The sequence below is a fragment of the Salvia splendens genome, chromosome 18 (assembly GCF_004379255.2).
Source record: "Salvia splendens isolate huo1 chromosome 18, SspV2, whole genome shotgun sequence".
NCBI lineage: Eukaryota > Viridiplantae > Streptophyta > Magnoliopsida > Lamiales > Lamiaceae > Salvia > Salvia splendens.
Genome location: NC_056049.1, coordinates 23,085,026 through 23,102,665, shown reverse-complemented (window position 1 = coordinate 23,102,665; position 17,640 = coordinate 23,085,026). Strand labels below are relative to the sequence as shown.

At 35.7% G+C, this 17,640-nt stretch overlaps 4 protein-coding genes and 1 non-coding gene across 7 annotated transcripts; 4 read left to right on the top strand and 1 right to left on the bottom strand.

Moving 5' to 3' along the window:
• Nucleotides 1-113: 113 nt before the first annotated feature.
• On the top strand, nucleotides 114-2,879 carry LOC121777957. 2 transcript variants are annotated; one of them, XM_042175302.1, is made up of 7 exons: nucleotides 114-485; nucleotides 706-793; nucleotides 910-965; nucleotides 1,083-1,158; nucleotides 1,253-1,289; nucleotides 2,319-2,433; nucleotides 2,513-2,879. In XM_042175302.1, the coding sequence occupies exons 1-7, from the start codon at nucleotides 178-180 to the stop codon at nucleotides 2,760-2,762; spliced, it is 930 nt and encodes a 309-aa protein (XP_042031236.1). In that variant the 5' UTR covers nucleotides 114-177; the 3' UTR covers nucleotides 2,763-2,879. The 2 variants fall into 2 exon arrangements, with proteins under 2 accessions (XP_042031236.1, XP_042031237.1); XM_042175303.1 differs by having other exon boundaries at nucleotides 121-485; nucleotides 724-793.
• A 384-nt stretch (nucleotides 2,880-3,263) lies between these two features.
• On the bottom strand, nucleotides 3,264-7,065 carry LOC121776075 (glutamyl-tRNA(Gln) amidotransferase subunit B, chloroplastic/mitochondrial-like). Of its 2 annotated transcripts, none has more exons than XM_042173201.1 (9): nucleotides 6,790-7,065; nucleotides 5,678-6,349; nucleotides 5,158-5,367; nucleotides 4,946-5,086; nucleotides 4,636-4,839; nucleotides 4,369-4,566; nucleotides 4,073-4,141; nucleotides 3,851-3,967; nucleotides 3,264-3,672 (listed from the first exon to the last, which is right to left on the bottom strand). In XM_042173201.1, exons 2-9 carry the CDS (start codon nucleotides 6,299-6,301, stop codon nucleotides 3,592-3,594), a joined length of 1,644 nt encoding a protein of 547 aa, XP_042029135.1. In that variant the 5' UTR covers nucleotides 6,302-6,349; nucleotides 6,790-7,065; the 3' UTR covers nucleotides 3,264-3,591. The 2 variants fall into 2 exon arrangements, with proteins under 2 accessions (XP_042029135.1, XP_042029136.1); XM_042173202.1 differs by having other exon boundaries at nucleotides 6,902-7,065.
• Nucleotides 7,026-7,107, top strand: TRNAS-AGA. The gene has a single exon. It is a non-coding gene; the product is annotated as a tRNA-Ser (tRNA).
• A 624-nt stretch (nucleotides 7,108-7,731) lies between these two features.
• LOC121776077 lies at nucleotides 7,732-10,062 on the top strand. Its single transcript, XM_042173204.1, has 4 exons — nucleotides 7,732-7,938; nucleotides 9,354-9,424; nucleotides 9,556-9,691; nucleotides 9,826-10,062. Exons 1-4 carry the CDS (start codon nucleotides 7,776-7,778, stop codon nucleotides 9,912-9,914), a joined length of 459 nt encoding a protein of 152 aa, XP_042029138.1. The 5' UTR covers nucleotides 7,732-7,775; the 3' UTR covers nucleotides 9,915-10,062.
• Nucleotides 10,063-13,055: 2,993 nt separating this feature from the next.
• Nucleotides 13,056-17,284, top strand: LOC121776074 ((-)-5-epieremophilene synthase STPS3-like). Its single transcript, XM_042173200.1, has 7 exons — nucleotides 13,056-13,199; nucleotides 13,800-14,073; nucleotides 14,165-14,537; nucleotides 14,625-14,843; nucleotides 16,123-16,261; nucleotides 16,363-16,608; nucleotides 16,876-17,284. The coding sequence occupies exons 1-7, from the start codon at nucleotides 13,098-13,100 to the stop codon at nucleotides 17,173-17,175; spliced, it is 1,653 nt and encodes a 550-aa protein (XP_042029134.1). The 5' UTR covers nucleotides 13,056-13,097; the 3' UTR covers nucleotides 17,176-17,284.
• Nucleotides 17,285-17,640: the final 356 nt, after the last annotated feature.

Below are 17,640 nucleotides of genomic sequence, written 5' to 3'. Positions count from 1 at the left end.
TTCAAGTAATAACTTTAGGGCCCTTATTAAAGCCCAAACCCGACCGAAACCAGCTAGCGACTTGACCCGTCAGCCCGAACCCGAATACAATCCATCAGTTTCTCGTTTGTGTTTCGTCTCAAAACAAATTTCTTGAATCAAAACGCATACTAAATTGTTCAGACATTCCAAAATCAGATGGATAAAGTAGCGGAAGAAGTGGAGAAAGTGAAGAAAGAGTATCAAGTTACATTCGATCAAACCGTAGATCACATTGATGCAATTCAAAATTACGGAAAAACATCGCGAATTTCTGATCAAATTGAAATTGATGAAGCGGAGAAGAAAGATTCACTGCCTAGATTAAACGGGTTAGCTCAAGATGGGCTGAACATGCTGCAGTCGCTCCAGTTCAATCTTGATCTCCTCGCCCCACAATTGCCCTCTGCCGATGATGCCGAAAAGGCGCAATCTTTGGCGCAGTCGTGGAAAAATCAAATCCAGAGGTGCCCTTTCTTGATTTTTTTGGGTTTAGGTTTTCTTCAGTTTTTGAATTTTATCACTGATTTAGGATGTATTTTGAAATTTTTGGTGAAATTACAAGTTTTTGATTGAATCTTTGCATTTATGTTTAGTTTATGGTGTTTTAATAGATTTGGATAAGTTGATTGAAACTTTTTATGTAATTGTTGAAATAATTTGAGCCACTATATAATCACCTTATAGACATGCATCAAATTTCAGTTTGCGGCTGACTTTAAGGAATGCAAATTTGCAAGCAAAGGCAAACATGAAGAAATCTGCTCAACAAGAGGTAATGATTCTTGATTAACATTTCACAAGTTGCATATGTATAAATGGAAAATCTTGTTTCTGTTTGATTAGTATAGAATTTATTGATACTGTTCTAATTTGATGTGATGATATCAGAGAGAGCTTCTTTTAGGAGGGGGCGAAGAGTCTACTGCTCGAAGGCGTAATCTACAGTGAGTATAGTTGCTATTCTTTGTGTTATATGCTTGTGAGTTGTGATATAGTAACACAAATGTTTACATGAATATTTATTTTTGGGAATATATGACGTATTTTATAATTGTTGTCAGGACTAAAGCAGGAATGACTTCTGCGGCTGAGAGCATCACAGAGAGCCTTCGTCGGACTCGCCAGCTTATGGTTCAGGTCGTACATGAATACACGTTTAATATATATTTTACGTATTTTATTGAAATATGAGGACTCTAATACAATTTTCTTACATTTGTTGTTTTTATAGGAGGTTGAACGGAGTGCAAGCACTATCATGACTTTCGGTATGTTTGTTTCCTTGTTTTGAAGTTATCAAATATTCTACTGTTATCAATCTTCATATGTTCTTAGAAAACACTACTACACTGACCTGGCTCCAAATTAGTGCTAGTATCTTTGCCAATGGGTATTATTTATGTTGATTGTCGCATTTCTACCTTCTATTCATTCCATAAAGATGTTTTTGGCACCGTTACCTGCTGATATTGCAAGTTGAATTCTTCCCCATCACCCCGCATCGCCATCAGCCTAAACCAATTCTGTTAAGTAGTCATATGATTCTTTAATGGTAATATATAATGATACAGGTAATAATTTATCTGAACGCATAGGATTTGTCGCCACTAACTTTTGCTATAGAAATCTGATAAGTAGGACAGGGGATAAGTTTGGCATGCCACTTCATGTGTATTTTTTTCATACCGTCTTACTGTATTCGGATTATCATGTTTGCTCACGAGATTTATGCGATTCCTTCTTTAAGTACCCACATCAGTCTCCTGACAAGGAAATAAGATTATTGTTGAGCAGATCCTCTGTTGATGATCAACAGAGGATCATACATTATATTTGCAGACTTGAAATGTGTAAGGTCATACATTATGTCTCTATGTAACATTAGTATTCTAGTAATTAAGAGCATAGTCAGGATACTCTACCATAATTGGAGAATTGAAAATCTCATGAAGAAACATTATCCTCTTAGGGAGCGTTTCTTTTGGGTGATGAATTAGATATACGATTAACAGGATAATAATGTATTTGAAAGATTACCCTAAACCCTGTATTCTTAGTATGCAATATACTCTGAGGCATAAGCTCCCATGTTTGAGCCTATTGTAACTCGCTCTCGACTATTTTTCTTTTCTCTCTCTTTGTTGTTGATCTTATTCTGTGTTTTTAATTGATTTTCTACTAAGCATTCAACAAGCCTAAGCATATCCTTGAAGAATACTTGTGTCATAATAGGTGTAAATAAACAAGAAGATTCAAATTAAACGATGATTTTACTGACATTTTTAGTATTGTTGCAGAGGAATCGTCTGGAGTGTTAAAGAAAGCTGAAAGTGAATACAAGGGCCACCGGTCACTATTCTCACGCACCCGAGGCCTTCTGTCCACAATGCAGCGTCAAGACGTTCTTGACAGGCACGAATACGATTGTTTCTAAATCTTGAAGTAATCGTCTCATAACCTCCTCGTATCTAACGTTGCCTTCTTTTGGCAGGGTGATCCTTATCACCGGATTCGTCATTTTCTCCTTGGCCGTGCTGTACGTTGTTTCGAAACGTATTGGTGTCCTGAAGCTGCAGAGGCAAGTAATTGCTGCTGTGAAAGCAGGGATGGCGGGACGAGAAGTGATTGCGCCGCCACCTATTGTAGGTGGCAGGGATGGTGTGAATGTTGTTCCAGTTCATCAAAATATGGCTCCTGACTTGAATGTTCCATTAGAACAAGTTAGGCATGATGAGCTTTGAATTTTTCATTTATATTTAGTGTGAAATATTTGTTCAATCTTCCTCTTTTTTTTTGTGTACGTGGGTATTTTCTTTCTGGATCATAGATGAAATTGATAGTTTATGATTGCTGTGTTATTTAAATTTGTAAAATTGGTTTTATACAAGTAAATCTCCTACAAATATTAGTGAACATTTCAAGTCCAGCCTAAGAAGGCATTTCACAGTTTTCTTAGCAATTTTTTTTAAATAAAAATAAAAAATTTAATCAATTTTCAAAAATTTAAAAGATCATGTTTCTTCTTCACGATGTCTTCTTACATTAACATTCCAGTTGAAATAAATTATATAGAATTTAATTAATTATTAATTAACATTAACATAATATAAAACAAACTACAAAAGTATAGGGACCTTAAAATGTGTTTCGCCTCTTTTATAAGATTCTTGTAAAATTTTCATGATCTAATATCAAACATAAACTATCAGATATAGTATTTGATGGAACTGGAACACATAAAATGTAGAATTTGCCTTGCTAAAAACCACCAGATTCTCCAACTTCAATAAATTTTCACGGCTAAATAGCTAAAAGAAATGGAAGAACACAAATATTTCCTCTATTTTCACCTCAAAACATCAACCACTAAACATCCTTTGCTCCTGCTAACTTTCACATCCTAGACACAACTGAGTCATGCCTTTTTCACAGTGTCTATTCTTTATCCAGCAAAAATAAAGTATCGAGGGGCCCGAATTTTTGAGTAGGAGGATCGAGTCATGTCATATTATTCGAACATATGGTAGGAACACTTACAACGTTGATTCAAGAAAGCACCTAGTGGAAGCATCAAGGCTTTGTGTTCAGCTTCTCAAGAAGTATCTTGTTCAAAAGCGCGGGATTCGCCTTGCCCTTTGTTTCCTTCATTATCTACAGTTCATCATCATAAAAATGGAACCACTTAGTGCACATAAAACAAAATCGAGACTGATTACAACTTGCCCTTTGTTTCCTTCATTATCTAGAGTTCATCATCATAAAAATGGAACCACTTAGTGCACATAAAACAAAATCGAGATTGAATACAACGAGAAGCTCAGGATCACACCTGGCCAGCAAAAAAGCCTTGTAGCTTAGTTTTACCCCCTCGGTATTGCTCCAACTGCTTCGGGTTATTTGCAAGGACTTTGTCCACTATTTTCTCAATCTCAGAGGGGTCAGCAATCTGATTAAAGATTCAAAAACAAGAATAAGAGCTAAGCTTAATAACTTGGTTTATACTTTCAGGTAAACATTTTTGAACATTTCTCAAGAATGTGAAACAACTTGCCTGAACCAAATCCTTTTCTTGAATAAGTCCTTTAACGGTTCCACCCTTGGCTACCAGCTCGAACAATATCTGCATGTCACGGACAAGAACCAAATATTATATAGTAAAGTTCCATAGCAATACACGAAACACAAGGTAGTAGTTCTATTCTTCCATCTCCTTTCACCATGTTTTTCTTTCGCGTCACAATTTTTTAGAAGTAGACTTGATAACATAATTGCTATTTACACCAGCCAGCAGCAAGAGCAAAATGGTATGGAAGGAGAATACGGATCGGATATGGCTTAATTGCGTACCTCTTTGCCAATCTTCCCATTAATGGTGCCACCTTTGATCGAGGCAATGAGCTCTCCCAATTCTTGAGGGGTAAGCTTAATGTCATCGATAGATAACTTCTCATTGTTCATATATGCAGCGATATCACCCATTATCCAATTAGCGGCTAGTTTAACATCAGCACCTGTGGCGATTGTGGCATCGAAAAATGCTGCTACCTGAGAAACATTTGCACAAGCTTGTCAGATATACATGTTGTCAGCAACCAAATGGCCAACACAACTTACATTTATATCATTAGCGAGGAAAAGAACATCCTGCATGTTCAGTCCCATGTTCTCATATCTGCGACGCTTTGTTTCAGGTAGTTCAGGTAGGGAATCACGAATATTACTTATGTACTCCACACTGAGATTAACTCCGGGAAGATCAGGCTCCGGGAAATACCGATAATCTGCAAGGCCTTCCTTCTTTCTCATTGTAAATGTTTTCTAATTAGCAGCAACACACACCAAGGATTAGTGACAACAAAATCGTGCTGACCGAATCAGACTGATGCACTGGTTTATATTCTTCTATGAAAGAATGAACTAAAACCTGAGCTCCTTCCTCCCAGAGTCGAGTTTCCTGCACAATCTGATCAGCCTGACCTTGACTGTGGAGCTGCGCCTGCCTTAATATCTCATAATCGATGGCCCTACTCACTGATGAGAATGAGTTCAGATTTTTTATTTCGACCTGCTCATGCAAAATTTATTTATATTAATTTTACAATAAAGCAGCTTGAAGTGAATAGCACATTAATTTACCTTTGTCCCAAACTCCTCCTGCCCGTGTGGACGAACTGAGATATTGACATCACAACGAAGAGATCCTTCCTGCATATTCCCATTACTCACTCCAAGATACCTAACTAATCTCTGTAGCTCCGCTGCATATTCTGCTGCTTCAATACCTGTTCTCATATCAGGTTCGGAGACAATTTCAAGCAACGGAACTCCTGCTCTATTCAAGTCAACCTGTCAAAAGAAAGAATCAATCGATCTGAAGAAATTTGTGCCTTGTATTGATCTCTGCTAAATTATTGAAAAATGCACCACAAACAACATACATGTCTTCTGTTAAGATAACACTGAGAAAAAACATACATTTTTAAGACTTAAGAGTGATGAATCAGTCAATAGTTTCGAATAGTTGGCCATTTTAGATCAAGAGCAGAAAATATATCATGGAAATGATGATCTTGATTAGGAGAAAACTGTAAATGTGATTATAAAAGCACAATAAATTTGATATGATAAACTTTGAGTAGGGAAAAGTTTTAATTTCCTGAGAAAAGCTCCCATTATCAGTGTGAAGCAGCTTCCCTGCATCTTCTTCCATATGAACTCTAGTCACACCCAACTTTCTATGCCCGCCACCAAACTCAACCGGGAGGTCAACATCAAGATAACCACCAGCTGCAATCGGGATATCAAACTGCGATATTTGGTAACCTTTTGGAAGGTCCGGATAAAAGTATTGCTTCCTATCAAACTTTGAGCTAAGAGAGAGTTTACAGTTGAGTGCTAGACCAACTTTTACTGCAGACTCTATGACCTTTGAGTTGAGAACAGGCAAGGCCCCGGGCAATCCCATGCAAACGGGACAAACACTAGTGTTTGGGTGAGCCCCGTAGTTATAAGGACAGCTGCAGAAGGCTTTTGTAAGGGTGGAAAGCTGCACATGGGTTTCGATTCCAATGACTGCCTCATAGTTTTTCAAGACTTCTTCGTATTTTGCAGATTCTGATTTTGGAGAAGCTTTCAATTGAGTTTGACGCTTTTCTTGCATTGCAGTTTGTCCCTGTGAACTTCGCACCCTGAAATGTCTCACATGTTTTTTAGCAACATAAACTGACGGGTACAACCGAAAGCAATTTGAATGTATGCCTCTTAATAACGTCAATGCCATTTCATATACTCCAAAACTTCAACCTCAGATCCCAAATGAAGAATGCACCTAATATAATACATCAAGAACAACGATAAGTACTATCAAGACTGAATTTTTATTGATATGAGAAACCAATCAAGTTAGCAACAACACAGAAAGACTATGCCTTTAACACAAAAAATGAACTGAGCTCAGAACAGCTAAATTAAAGGCTATTGGTGCCCAAAACCTTTTGATACCATTGCAACTACATAGAATCCAATCCTTAGGGATTATGGAAGAAACCAGAATTCAGATAACACATTCATCTTCTAACCAATCAAACACAATTGTAGCTTGTCCCATTTATGAATTACATTTTCAGTAAAAAGAAACACTAATTCAGCCAAGCATTTTCTCAAACACTTGGTCTGCGACCACGATTAAGTAAACCAGGGAGTCCAATAGAAATGAATGCAAAAATAATAAAATAAAAATCCTCTCTTTTAAATAAGATTAAGGGTTACCGCAAATGAAATTTGCAGGGATTGTTATACTCAGAAAGATTATTCAGTGGCCAAAACAGTCTTCAATCGATCAGCTTGTGAATGGTATGAGTGTAACAAATATTTTGCAAACCTTAACAACGGATTGGCGAGAAGCGCACTGCTTGTCTGGTCTGCACACTCTCACTGCCACTAAAATAGTAGATAAACCATGGAAATTACAATTAATTTATTTACTTCTGACTCTTATCACAGATGTGGTCGTGCCGGAGTGGTTATCGGGCATGACTAGAAATCATGTGGGCTCTGCCCGCGCAGGTTCGAATCCTGCCGACCACGGATTTTTGAGTTTCTATTTTTCGACTGTATAAACTGTATTGAATTGCTTTTTATAAATTGTTTGATGTTATTTTGCTTACTATTTATTTAATTAAATTTTACGGATTGATGCTTTTGAGTTTTGATAAATTGTTAATGTTTTTTATGTTGAACAATGAACAAGGAAGGAATGCATATCGAAGTGCAAATGGTGTTCCTCAAAATGGATTGTTATTGCTTTCATATTTAACACTTAATCAATACATATAATATCCAATGAAGAATCAGACTATCACATTTACCAAATCATAGCAAATTAACGTCATAAGTTATGACCAAAAGGAATTTGATCTTAGTGTTCACGTTCGTATCAATATATCTCTTCAGCTCATGGTATGGTCCTGCTAATTAGGTAGATTATTTTTCATACTACTTTCGTCTTGTGCATTATTGGATGGTTCAGTAGCTCACACATCTTGTGTCTATGCTTGCCATGCATCCAATCTTGAATTTCTCGAAATACAACTAAAAAATCTAAATATATTATGGCATAAAATTAAAAATCCAAATAGTAAAGTGAGTTAGGTTACAATAGCAATTTTATAAAACGCTACTCAACAATTTACTAATGAAATTGACTATCAATGACTCTTTCCCCCAATCGTAAAGCAGAAACAATAGAGCAGGAAATGGAGAAATTGCAGCAACATCAATGGTCGAGAGCTGTGAAATCACGGTTATCTTACAAGAACGCCACAATTCTTGTCTGCTTATTCAACATCACTACTGTTCTTCTCTTGCTCCATGGCTTTCTCTATTCCCCCTCTTCCAAATCGCCCATCTCTAATAAAGGTCTCATATTTCTTAATTCCTCTCTTTTTTCAAATTTTATTAGTGTTTTCTTCTTGTTTTGATTTTAGATTTAGGGTTTCCGCTTATGTGGGTTCCTGCCGTCTATGCGAAAATAGGTGGTTTATTTTCTGACTGTATTAAAACTTGAAGAAATTAATTAACTATGCTTTTGTAGATTTGGGTTTAGGCTAGAAATATTAATTGTTGAAGTAATTGCTTGCTATCTGAAATTCTGTTTTACTATAGGAAATTAGTTGAATTAAATTAGGGAGCATAAATTTGATTGGATTTGAATCATGATTTTGCAATGAGGAATTAAAGATAAGATTTTTATGTGGATTTATTACTTGAATTGTGAAGATTATAGTTAGTTATTCACTTGCAAATTGTTGCTGAAAAGCTGTCTTATTGAAGTAGTATTTGTAAATTGTCTCTGTACCAGCAAGTGTTTTTGTTTGGTCTAATAGTCATCTTAAAAAAATTGAGTTCTTTGTTCTCGTTTTATGTCGAAAAGAAGTGTAGGGTGGATTTATTTTTATTTTAATACTAGTAGTTTGCATCATCTACGATTTTCTCTGATTTTTTTGGGATAATAAAATCACAGAGATCCTTCGAAAAAATGCTAAATAATCGATACCTATGGACGCGCAGATCCAATTTTCGCAGTGGTTCCTGCGTTTTCTCGTTAGGTTCCACATTGAGGGTTTCTTTCTACCATTTTCCTGCTTTTTTTTTCATTTCTATTTAATTTGGTTTTGGAATTGGCTCGATGATGATTCACTTGCTTTAACCACACCGAAGAGAGGCTGGTTGGTCTGCACATTTCCGATTTGATTTTAGTCTAAAGGAATTTTCTGCCGTTTTACTTTGAATCTGATTGGCGGCGGCTTTATGAATCTTTTATGTATTGATTTAAGAAGAGAGCTCTATCGATCTGTTCAAAGTGGGAGGGCAGATTTTTGTGATAAACTATTTCCTTTCGATTAAAATCTTATCGGAATTACCGATCAGTTTTCTGATGTGGAAAAACCGTGGCCTTTTACTGAGAGCTTGTTTTTAAATTGTTTAGAGTTTTGCCATTGTTTTCGTACATTTTTTTGATATATTTTCCTTTGGATTTGTTTGCCATTATTTGTTTCAAATGTGTTAGGAATTATAATGGGGAAGCTTGTTCCATACTTCCATTTGTGTAGTTGTATATGACCAAATTCCATGAAGCCAAAGCTTGATTGAATCAGTTCACTTTATCTAAATTTAGTAAATTATAGCTTGATTGTGGATTCTTCGCTTCAACCTTATTGTTTGTTGTAGTTTTTGCCTCTTGTAGCTGAAATTAATTATGTTGTATATTTCTGTAAAACAAAAGGTTTGTTTGCTTCTAAACTTGGATGTGCTGCTGATTCTTTGTGGCACAGCTCTATACAGGCATATAAAGGAATCCGAAGACATAAGACGCACTTTGATTCCTCGTGATCTCATCAAGAGAGTGAGTATTGTCACGGTTCAGTGCCTTCTGAACTAGTACATTTTTATAATGCATATCGATTAAGCAAAAAATGCAGCTGCTCTTCCAAGTTTGGTGCGAGAATCTGAAAAACAATTCGATTTTCTGGTTAGGTTAGAGAAATTGGAGAGGATTTATATGTCGAAACAGAACAGATCCTACAGAAAGATGCGAAGCAGACAGCTGCAGTGGACCTTAGATCAAGATTGAATAATTTCCGTTCGTATTCAGATGCAGGCAGCAACAAAGGTCATTCCCTTTCCTTATTCGAGCCACTCAGCTTTTCGCTTGTCTTTATTCGTTGGCTTCTATAACCTGTTTAAATACTAGCAACTATGTGAAAGTTGAAGTTTCGTGTGTTGTAACTGTGGAAACATCTGCAGCACTTGAGGAGTGGCGCAAGCGGAAGATGGAGAGGGCGAGGCAACGTTCTTTGGGAAAGGATGGAACGGCCAGCTCCCAGCCTTATTGAATTGCTGTTTGTTGCTCGATGGTCGTCATTCCACTAGCTTGATCATCGTAATTCGTATTGTATTTATTTCTCTTGAATATTTGATATGTTCATGCTTTGTATAATGTACATTGGAATTTTGTACCGTTGTGTAACATTTTCAGTGTCATCTAATTGTCACTACTCAAGATTAAGTGAATACATACCAAAAACTTGCCCGGCCGAGTTTCGGAATGAACAAGATCAAATATACATAAATTGAAGAAAAAATTTAGCAGTCAAGGCATACTAAATGGCAGTTTGACATGGAGAATCTTGTAAATACTAGTATTTTGACAAATGGATCTCTCCTCCAAGTAAAAATAGACATTAAAATATACTCCATTTGTCCTATAAGAATATGTACTCTTTCTTTTTTAGTCCGTTTCACAAGAATATGCACTTTCTAATTTTAAAAACTCTTTTCACTCTAATGAGGTGGGGTCTATTATCCATTAACAACACTGTAATTACTTTTTCTCTCTATCTCTCTCTTACTTTCCTAATTTTGCATTAAAACTCGTACCGAACTCAAAGTGAATATTCTTTGGAGACGGATGGAGTATGTTATTTTAAAATTGATATTTTTAAAAGACACGTCTCTGTAAAATGTAAAAAAATTAAGCATTAAATGAGACAATTAATATACCAAGGCCCATAGATTTATGATTATCCCAGACTTCAATGTTTGTTTACTTAGAGTGTTCACAGTGGTGGTAGATACCAGCGGAACAACCATGCCACAGCCATAAAAATACTTTCACAATCACAAAAATTTGTCCAGCCCAATAGACAGTCATGTTACAGCCACGCCACAACTACAAATCAGATTATTTAATCAATTGTTGGTATATTTTAATTGGACTAGAACAAAATTAATTGGACAATTAAATAGAATGGAATGTTGTGAAAAAAATGAATTGAGAATAGATATTTTATAGAAATAAATTCAGAAAAAATAAAAATAAATAAAAAAAAATGGCCGGCGGTCTGCAGTAGTCAGCCACGCCGGTCGCCACCCCCACCGCCCCTTCCACGCCGCGGTTGCAGCGTCGCCACCATTCGCCCCTTCCCCGCCGCGGCTTCACGCTTCCAGCAGTGGTGAGCTGCGGCGCCACCACTGTGGACACTCTTAACCACACAACCGCCAATCATAAATATACATTCTTGACACACAAAATGTTCTTGCATGTAAGTCCTATATCAACGGGTTAGAATCAATGACTAACTAATTAACAATCTAAAATTAAGATCAAATCTTAGCTATTAGATTAGAAGATCTAGTGGTTGAAATAATGTCACGTGGATTATATTTAAAATTAAAAAAATTATTAAATAAACTTAAAGGGTATATATGTCCATTCATATATACTGTACTAGTTAAAACTAACCATTTTCTCTCTACTCAAAATCATCTCAAAACTTGAAATTTACGTAACTCTCTCGATTGAAATTATTTTTTCGTAAAAAATATATCAAATTAAAGGTAATTTCATAAGGATTCTAACGAGATATCAATTGCATATGTTCCGACGATGATCAGATGATAAAATTTTATAATTTTTATTTCAATTTGCGTATATGTTGATTAGCAGATTTATATCAATAAATGCATCAAACAAGATCAATATAATGCATGTACAATATCAATAAAACTGTGTTGATATTTTCTGGTACTTGTGTTGAGATTATCATGTCACTATATTGATATTGAAAATTATTATATTATAACATATTTACTATTTTACCCTTTTATTGATATTTTATCTACTCATTTTAAGATCTAATGATGTAAAATTGGTCTTAGTTGTGAATTGGATAATATATGCATTTTAACGACTCCTATATCAACTATCCAATATACACTACAAAAAAATGCTACTTAGTGACGACAACGGAAATTTCAGGGATTAGTGACGGATAAGCAACTGAAAAACGTCAGTCACTAATTCGTGACAGAATAGTCCGTCAATAATCCGAATTTACCATGGCGGCTGCCTTGATTTCCGTCATTGTAAATTAAGTGACGGATTTGTCCGTCACTAATATTTTTTACTGACAAGCTTATTATTGACGGATCTGTCAGTACTTAATCTGTCACTAAATCTATTAAGTACTTAAATTTCTCATATTAGTGAAGAAATTTTTCTGTCACTAAATTGCGAGTTTTTTGTAGTGATATATATATATATATATATATATATAGGGTTGCGTTAAAGATAAAACCATTCTTAAGTGTACAACCTAGAACTCTACATATTTTATTCATTGGATGAGGAAAAAATGACGGTCAAGATTAAAAATCATACATATTAGACTATGTTTTCACGACATTCCGGACTCAACATGTGAAAAAACTCACATGTTGATGGAAGAATGAATGAAACGAAGAAGAGTTCATGCATGCTTTATTTTTTCACTTCTCTGCATTCACCCATTAATAATAGTTTTGGTTGTAATAGGAAGTTGCTGTGCAAATCAACACCATTGGATTAAAAGATCTAACGACCTCCGTTTGGCATTTGTTCTACGTTTAAGAATGGTTCTATCTTGATCACAATCCTATATATATATATATATATATATATATATATAGGGATGTATTCATTTCCTTTTTGTATCTTTTGTTCTATTGTTCTTTTTAATCTCAGCCCCACGATTTTGTTATCCGACGATTAGATTGATGTCACGTGTCATTTAATAATGCATATTTTCAGTTGAATAATGCACACTGACTAATAATGCACCATTATAGTGTAATAATGCAGATCATTACAACCATCCAATTCAAGGATCCAAGGGTTGTGATCTGATTGAAGCTTGGACTGAAAACCTGTGAAGGACCTTAACACATCCCTATATATTAATATCATAATTATTTATGTATTTTATAAATTATCGAGGTATTAATTCTTGACAACACTATCCTAATTGTAAGTCCTATGTCTGTTTAAACATTAATTTTGGCTTTAACGTAACAACCACACAAGACAATTACACGGCGGCCGTCATAATTTACGTTTTATGGTCCATTAATTAATAGTCCAAATTGTCGTTTAGTTTGATCATATGCCTATATATACATGGGTTCTAGTTCAACACTTGAACTACAACACAATTTGCTTCTCTAAAATCTTATTTTAATTTGTTGTCCTAGATTTGTAAATGGCGGCTCTAAATTCCAACAGTTTCTATCATCGCCCTGAGTCCAAGTTCCCACCTAGCTTGTGGGGTGATCAATTCATCAATCATGTGTCCGACTCCAAGGTAAGTATATAATTTCACTTTTCCTACCAAGGTGGAATAAATAGGGATGTCAATCAAGCATATCAGTCTCGATTTGGGCCAATTCTACACTTATCAGGCTATTTGGGTTATAAATTATCAACTGACAATTATTGTGGACTGTCATAATTTCACTTTTCCTACCAAGGTGGAATAAATAGGAATGTCAATCAAGTATATCGGTCTCGATTTGGGCCAATTCTATACTTATCAGGCTATTTGGGTTATAAATTATCAACTTTGACCCTGACAATTATTGTGGACTGTCATAATTTCACTTTTCCTACCAAGGTGGAATAAATAGGGATGTCAATCAAGCATATCGGTCTCGGTTTGGGCCAATTCTACACTTATCAGGCTATTTGGGTTATAAATTATCAACTCTGACCCTGTCAATTGTTGTGGACTCTAACATAATGTTTCACATCAATTGTATAAGCCAACTAATAGATGTAGTAAGATTTATAGACCAAATTAAATAGGCTCTATCTTTTTGATATTTTTAAATGACTTCTTATTGGTTGGTAACAAGTGATATAGTATAATGTGATTGTCATTTATAATTACTATTTGGCATTGTAGGTCGTAGAAAAATACTCCAAGACAGTTGAAGTGATGAAAAGTGATGTTCGAGATTTGCTAACAGCTCCAGAAACCAAAATGGTAGACACCATGCATCTGATCGACACACTCGAGCGCCTTGGAATTTCGTATCACTTTGAAAACGAAATCGAAGACAGACTGCAACAATTTTTCAATCTCGATACGAATTATCACGATGATGAAGCCTATGATTTGTACACCGTTACTCTCCATTTTCGATTATTCAGGCAGCACGGCTATCCTATATCTACTGGTATATACATAATACTAATGTGCATTTATGTGTTTAATTTTACTAAAAAAAATTACTAAATCTATGACTAATATGCAAATTTTGGAAGCAGAGATTTTCCGTAAATGGACTGATGGGAATGGGAAATTCAACGAGAGCATTAAGAGCGACGCGAAGGGTATGCTGAGTTTGTATGAAGCTTCGTATCTTAGAATACGCGGAGAAACCATATTAGACGACGCGCTTGCTTTTACTACTGCCACTCTAAAATCAATGGTGCCAGACCTCAGATCGCCACTGAAGAAGCAAGTTGAGCGTGCCCTAGTGCAGCCCTTGCATTTCGGGATTCCTAGACTTGAATCGCACAGTTACATCGCCATGTATGAAGAAGAAGAGATCAGAAACGAAACCCTAATCAAGTTTGCCAAATTAGACTATAACCTATTGCAGATGCAGCTCAAAGAGGAGCTCCAGCAAGTTTCTAGGTAACATAATTTTCAACCAAAAAAGGCTAATAGATGTGTAGTGTTAATACTAATTACAAATAATCTTGATTTGATTTCTATACATAGGTGGTGGAAAGAATTAGGGCTTATCTCCAAACTTCCTTATGCAAGAGATAGAATAGTGGAGTGTTTCTTTTGGGCTGTGGCAATGCACTATGAGCCTCAATATTCCCTTGCTCGTGTCTTTTTCGCCAAGAGCACTGCTATGATATCTGTAATAGACGACACATACGATGCTTATGGTACAATCGAGGAACTCGAGGTTTTCACCGAGGCAATGCAAAGGTAAAATCCATGGATATGTTTGGTACTCTCTCTGTCCACTAGAAGTGATTCCATGCTCTTTTTTTGGAACGTCGCACCTAAAGTGAAACATTTTCTTCTTTATTCGCTCTCTTACATTTTCTTAAATTTTCTTAAATTCCGCGCGTCTCGCTTATGGGAAGATTACTCTTGTTTTCTAAATTTAATTCTTTGAGAAAATTACACTTGTAATATGCTTTATGATTTCACAATTTCACCCTCAAATTTTGGGCAACCCCTCTTACTCAATCTCCACGAATTATGTTTTCTCTGTAACGCCCCACTTTTTGAACCCTAAAATTTTTGCAATTAATTCTTTTAATGCCGTGGAGTCCGTGAATTAAATATCGAGTGGAATTGTTATTCTAGTGACCTAATTTTGAGTTGGAGTTTTGGCTGTGCGTTGACTGATTCAACTTCGTTGATTACGTGACGTGGCTATTTGAAAAAAAATGATGTGAGGTGAATTTATTTGTTTTCGAATAATCGATAACTTGATTTATAAGCTCGAATTGTGATGGTGGAACCACAAGTTGAATTTAAATCAAATAATCCACACTATCTAAATTCTTTTTCTTGAGCCCGAAGGCATAATTTGAAATACGCCAAAATCAATCTTCCTCCTCTCTTACGCGTTACTCCATGATCCGTAAATCTCCTCCCAAATTGAATTCAGTCAAATTTAATCCCTTTTTAATTGAGCGATTAATACCAAATATTCTCCCTCCCACGTCTCACGCTCGTTCTTCACCCCCCGAAATCTTTCCAATTATTCAACCACAATCAATTGAAATCAATCACTAAAAATTACTCCCAATACACGTTATATGACAACCCTAATTGTCACCCTTTTTCTACCGCCTCTCTTTTACACATACTACCATTCTGCAATACAAGCAATCTCTACCATCCCTCAATCAAATTCTTAGACGGAGCAAGGACGAAGGAGAAAGTGAAACAGTTTTCTTCACCAGCCACTTGCACCTAAGTTCATACCATTCTCCCTCACACTGTTGTCTCGATTCTACTGAGATCACAACCAAACTCATGCTTGGATTCGGTCCTTGTAGGGCCGCAAACCCTACTTGGATTAGTGTACACCTATGGTAGACCGTATGCCAGCGTACGGGTTGGCCGGTCTAGTGACTTGGTTTGTGGCCACATTCCAAGTCATGTATGAGCAGATATGGTTGACGTCTATGGGAAAATGGCATGCCACATTACAAGTACAATTTAACCAATTTATTTGCTTGTTTATAAGGTGGGATTTTGGAGAACTCTCTGGACTCCCCGAGTACATGAGACCTCTCTATAAAGCTATCTTGGAACTCTATATTCAATTCGAGGAAGAATTAGCTATGGAAGGACGATCATATGCAGCATACTATGCCATAGAAGGAGTATGATTCGTGTTACATATAAGGAAATTTTATTACAATTACTAGTATTGCTATTACAAAAGTGTTTATTCTTAACAAATTTGATTTGATATGATACGTAGCTAAAGGAATTGGTAAGGTGCTACTTTGAGGAGGCGAAGTGGTTCATAAAGGGTAACTTGCCACTATTTGAGGAATACCTAAAGCTTGGTCTCATTACGAGCACCTTTGGTTATCTGGTCCCCTCTTCCTTCATGGGAATAGGATATGCTCGAAAGGAAGATTTCGAGTGGCTAAGAAAGAAGCCTAAGATACTTGTTGCCGCATGCACAATAGGTCGCTTAGTTGATGACGTCGGTTCTTATGAGGTACGTCGTACGCATATAGATAGATAGATAGCACTATCTCTGTCACAAAGTAAATGTCACACTTTCCTATTTAATTTGTCTTACAAAAGATATCATATTTCCTTTTTTTCTGAAAAAACTTCTCTCTCATATTAATATACTCTACTTATTTTCAACTTTCACTTAAAAATCAGAATAACATCTCCTAAAATCTCGTGTCATTATCAGTTAACTACCTTTCTAGTATATTAGAAAATATGTTTTTAGTAATATATGTGTTGTGTTTAGGGTGAGATGGAGAGAGGTCAACTTGCTATTGGTGTTGAAAGCTACGTGAAAGAATATGGTGTAATAAAAGAAGAGGCGATGGCCAAATTAATGGAAATAGCTATGGATGCATGGAAAGATACCAACAAGGAGATGTTGAGGCCTTCTTGTTACAAATCTAGGGATCTTCTTACGGTTATCCTCAATTTTGAACGCTTAGTAGATGTTACTTACAAAGACAAAGAAGATGGTTACACTCATCCCGAAAAGGTTTTGAAGCCTCTCATTGTAGACATGTTTGTCGACGCATTTCAGGTTTAGTCTTTTCGAATTCGAATAATATATGTAATTCTATTTTTTTCTTTATTAATTGCTCTAATTTAATGTATTAGTCGAGCATAATTATAAGCTTCATTTCTGATTTTCTTTACGGTTCTTTCCCTGAATGCAAAAGTGAGTCGAAGCATGTAGGGTCCTAGCAGTGGCGCGGACGCAGAAAATATTGTTGGTATGGGCTCCATTACACCATACATTATTCTCAATAAATAAATATATTTACTAAAAAATAATACTATATTAAAAAATACAAATACAGCTACAAAAACGAATAAATATTACTCCCTTCGTCCGCGAAATGTTTTCCACATTTAACTCGCGAAAGTTTTAAGAAATGTGAAGAAAAGTGAATGAAAAAAGTCAGTGAAACGTGGAATATATGATTAATTTTATAATAGCATGTGAATATAATGAGTTAGTGGAAAAATTGCTTCATTTACTAAATATCGA

Coding starts and splice junctions, on each gene's coding strand:
- LOC121776074 (XM_042173200.1), top strand. CDS start 13,098: ATGGCGGCTCTAAATTCCAACAGTTTCTATCATCGCCCTGAGTCCAAG. Junction 14,538..14,624: donor GAGCTCCAGCAAGTTTCTAG/GTAACATAATTT, acceptor TTCTATACATAG/GTGGTGGAAAGAATTAGGGC. Junction 14,844..16,122: donor TTCACCGAGGCAATGCAAAG/GTAAAATCCATG, acceptor CTTGTTTATAAG/GTGGGATTTTGGAGAACTCT.
- LOC121776077 (XM_042173204.1), top strand. CDS start 7,776: ATGGAGAAATTGCAGCAACATCAATGGTCGAGAGCTGTGAAATCACGG. Junction 9,425..9,555: donor CTCGTGATCTCATCAAGAGA/GTGAGTATTGTC, acceptor TTTTCTGGTTAG/GTTAGAGAAATTGGAGAGGA. Junction 9,692..9,825: donor AGATGCAGGCAGCAACAAAG/GTCATTCCCTTT, acceptor AAACATCTGCAG/CACTTGAGGAGTGGCGCAAG.
- LOC121776075 (XM_042173201.1), bottom strand. CDS start 6,301: ATGGCATTGACGTTATTAAGAGGCATACATTCAAATTGCTTTCGGTTG. Junction 5,368..5,677: donor ATAATGGGAGCTTTTCTCAG/GAAATTAAAACT, acceptor TTCTTTTGACAG/GTTGACTTGAATAGAGCAGG. Junction 4,567..4,635: donor TCCTCGCTAATGATATAAAT/GTAAGTTGTGTT, acceptor AATGTTTCTCAG/GTAGCAGCATTTTTCGATGC.
- LOC121777957 (XM_042175302.1), top strand. CDS start 178: ATGGATAAAGTAGCGGAAGAAGTGGAGAAAGTGAAGAAAGAGTATCAA. Junction 486..705: donor TGGAAAAATCAAATCCAGAG/GTGCCCTTTCTT, acceptor ATCACCTTATAG/ACATGCATCAAATTTCAGTT. Junction 1,159..1,252: donor CTCGCCAGCTTATGGTTCAG/GTCGTACATGAA, acceptor TTGTTTTTATAG/GAGGTTGAACGGAGTGCAAG.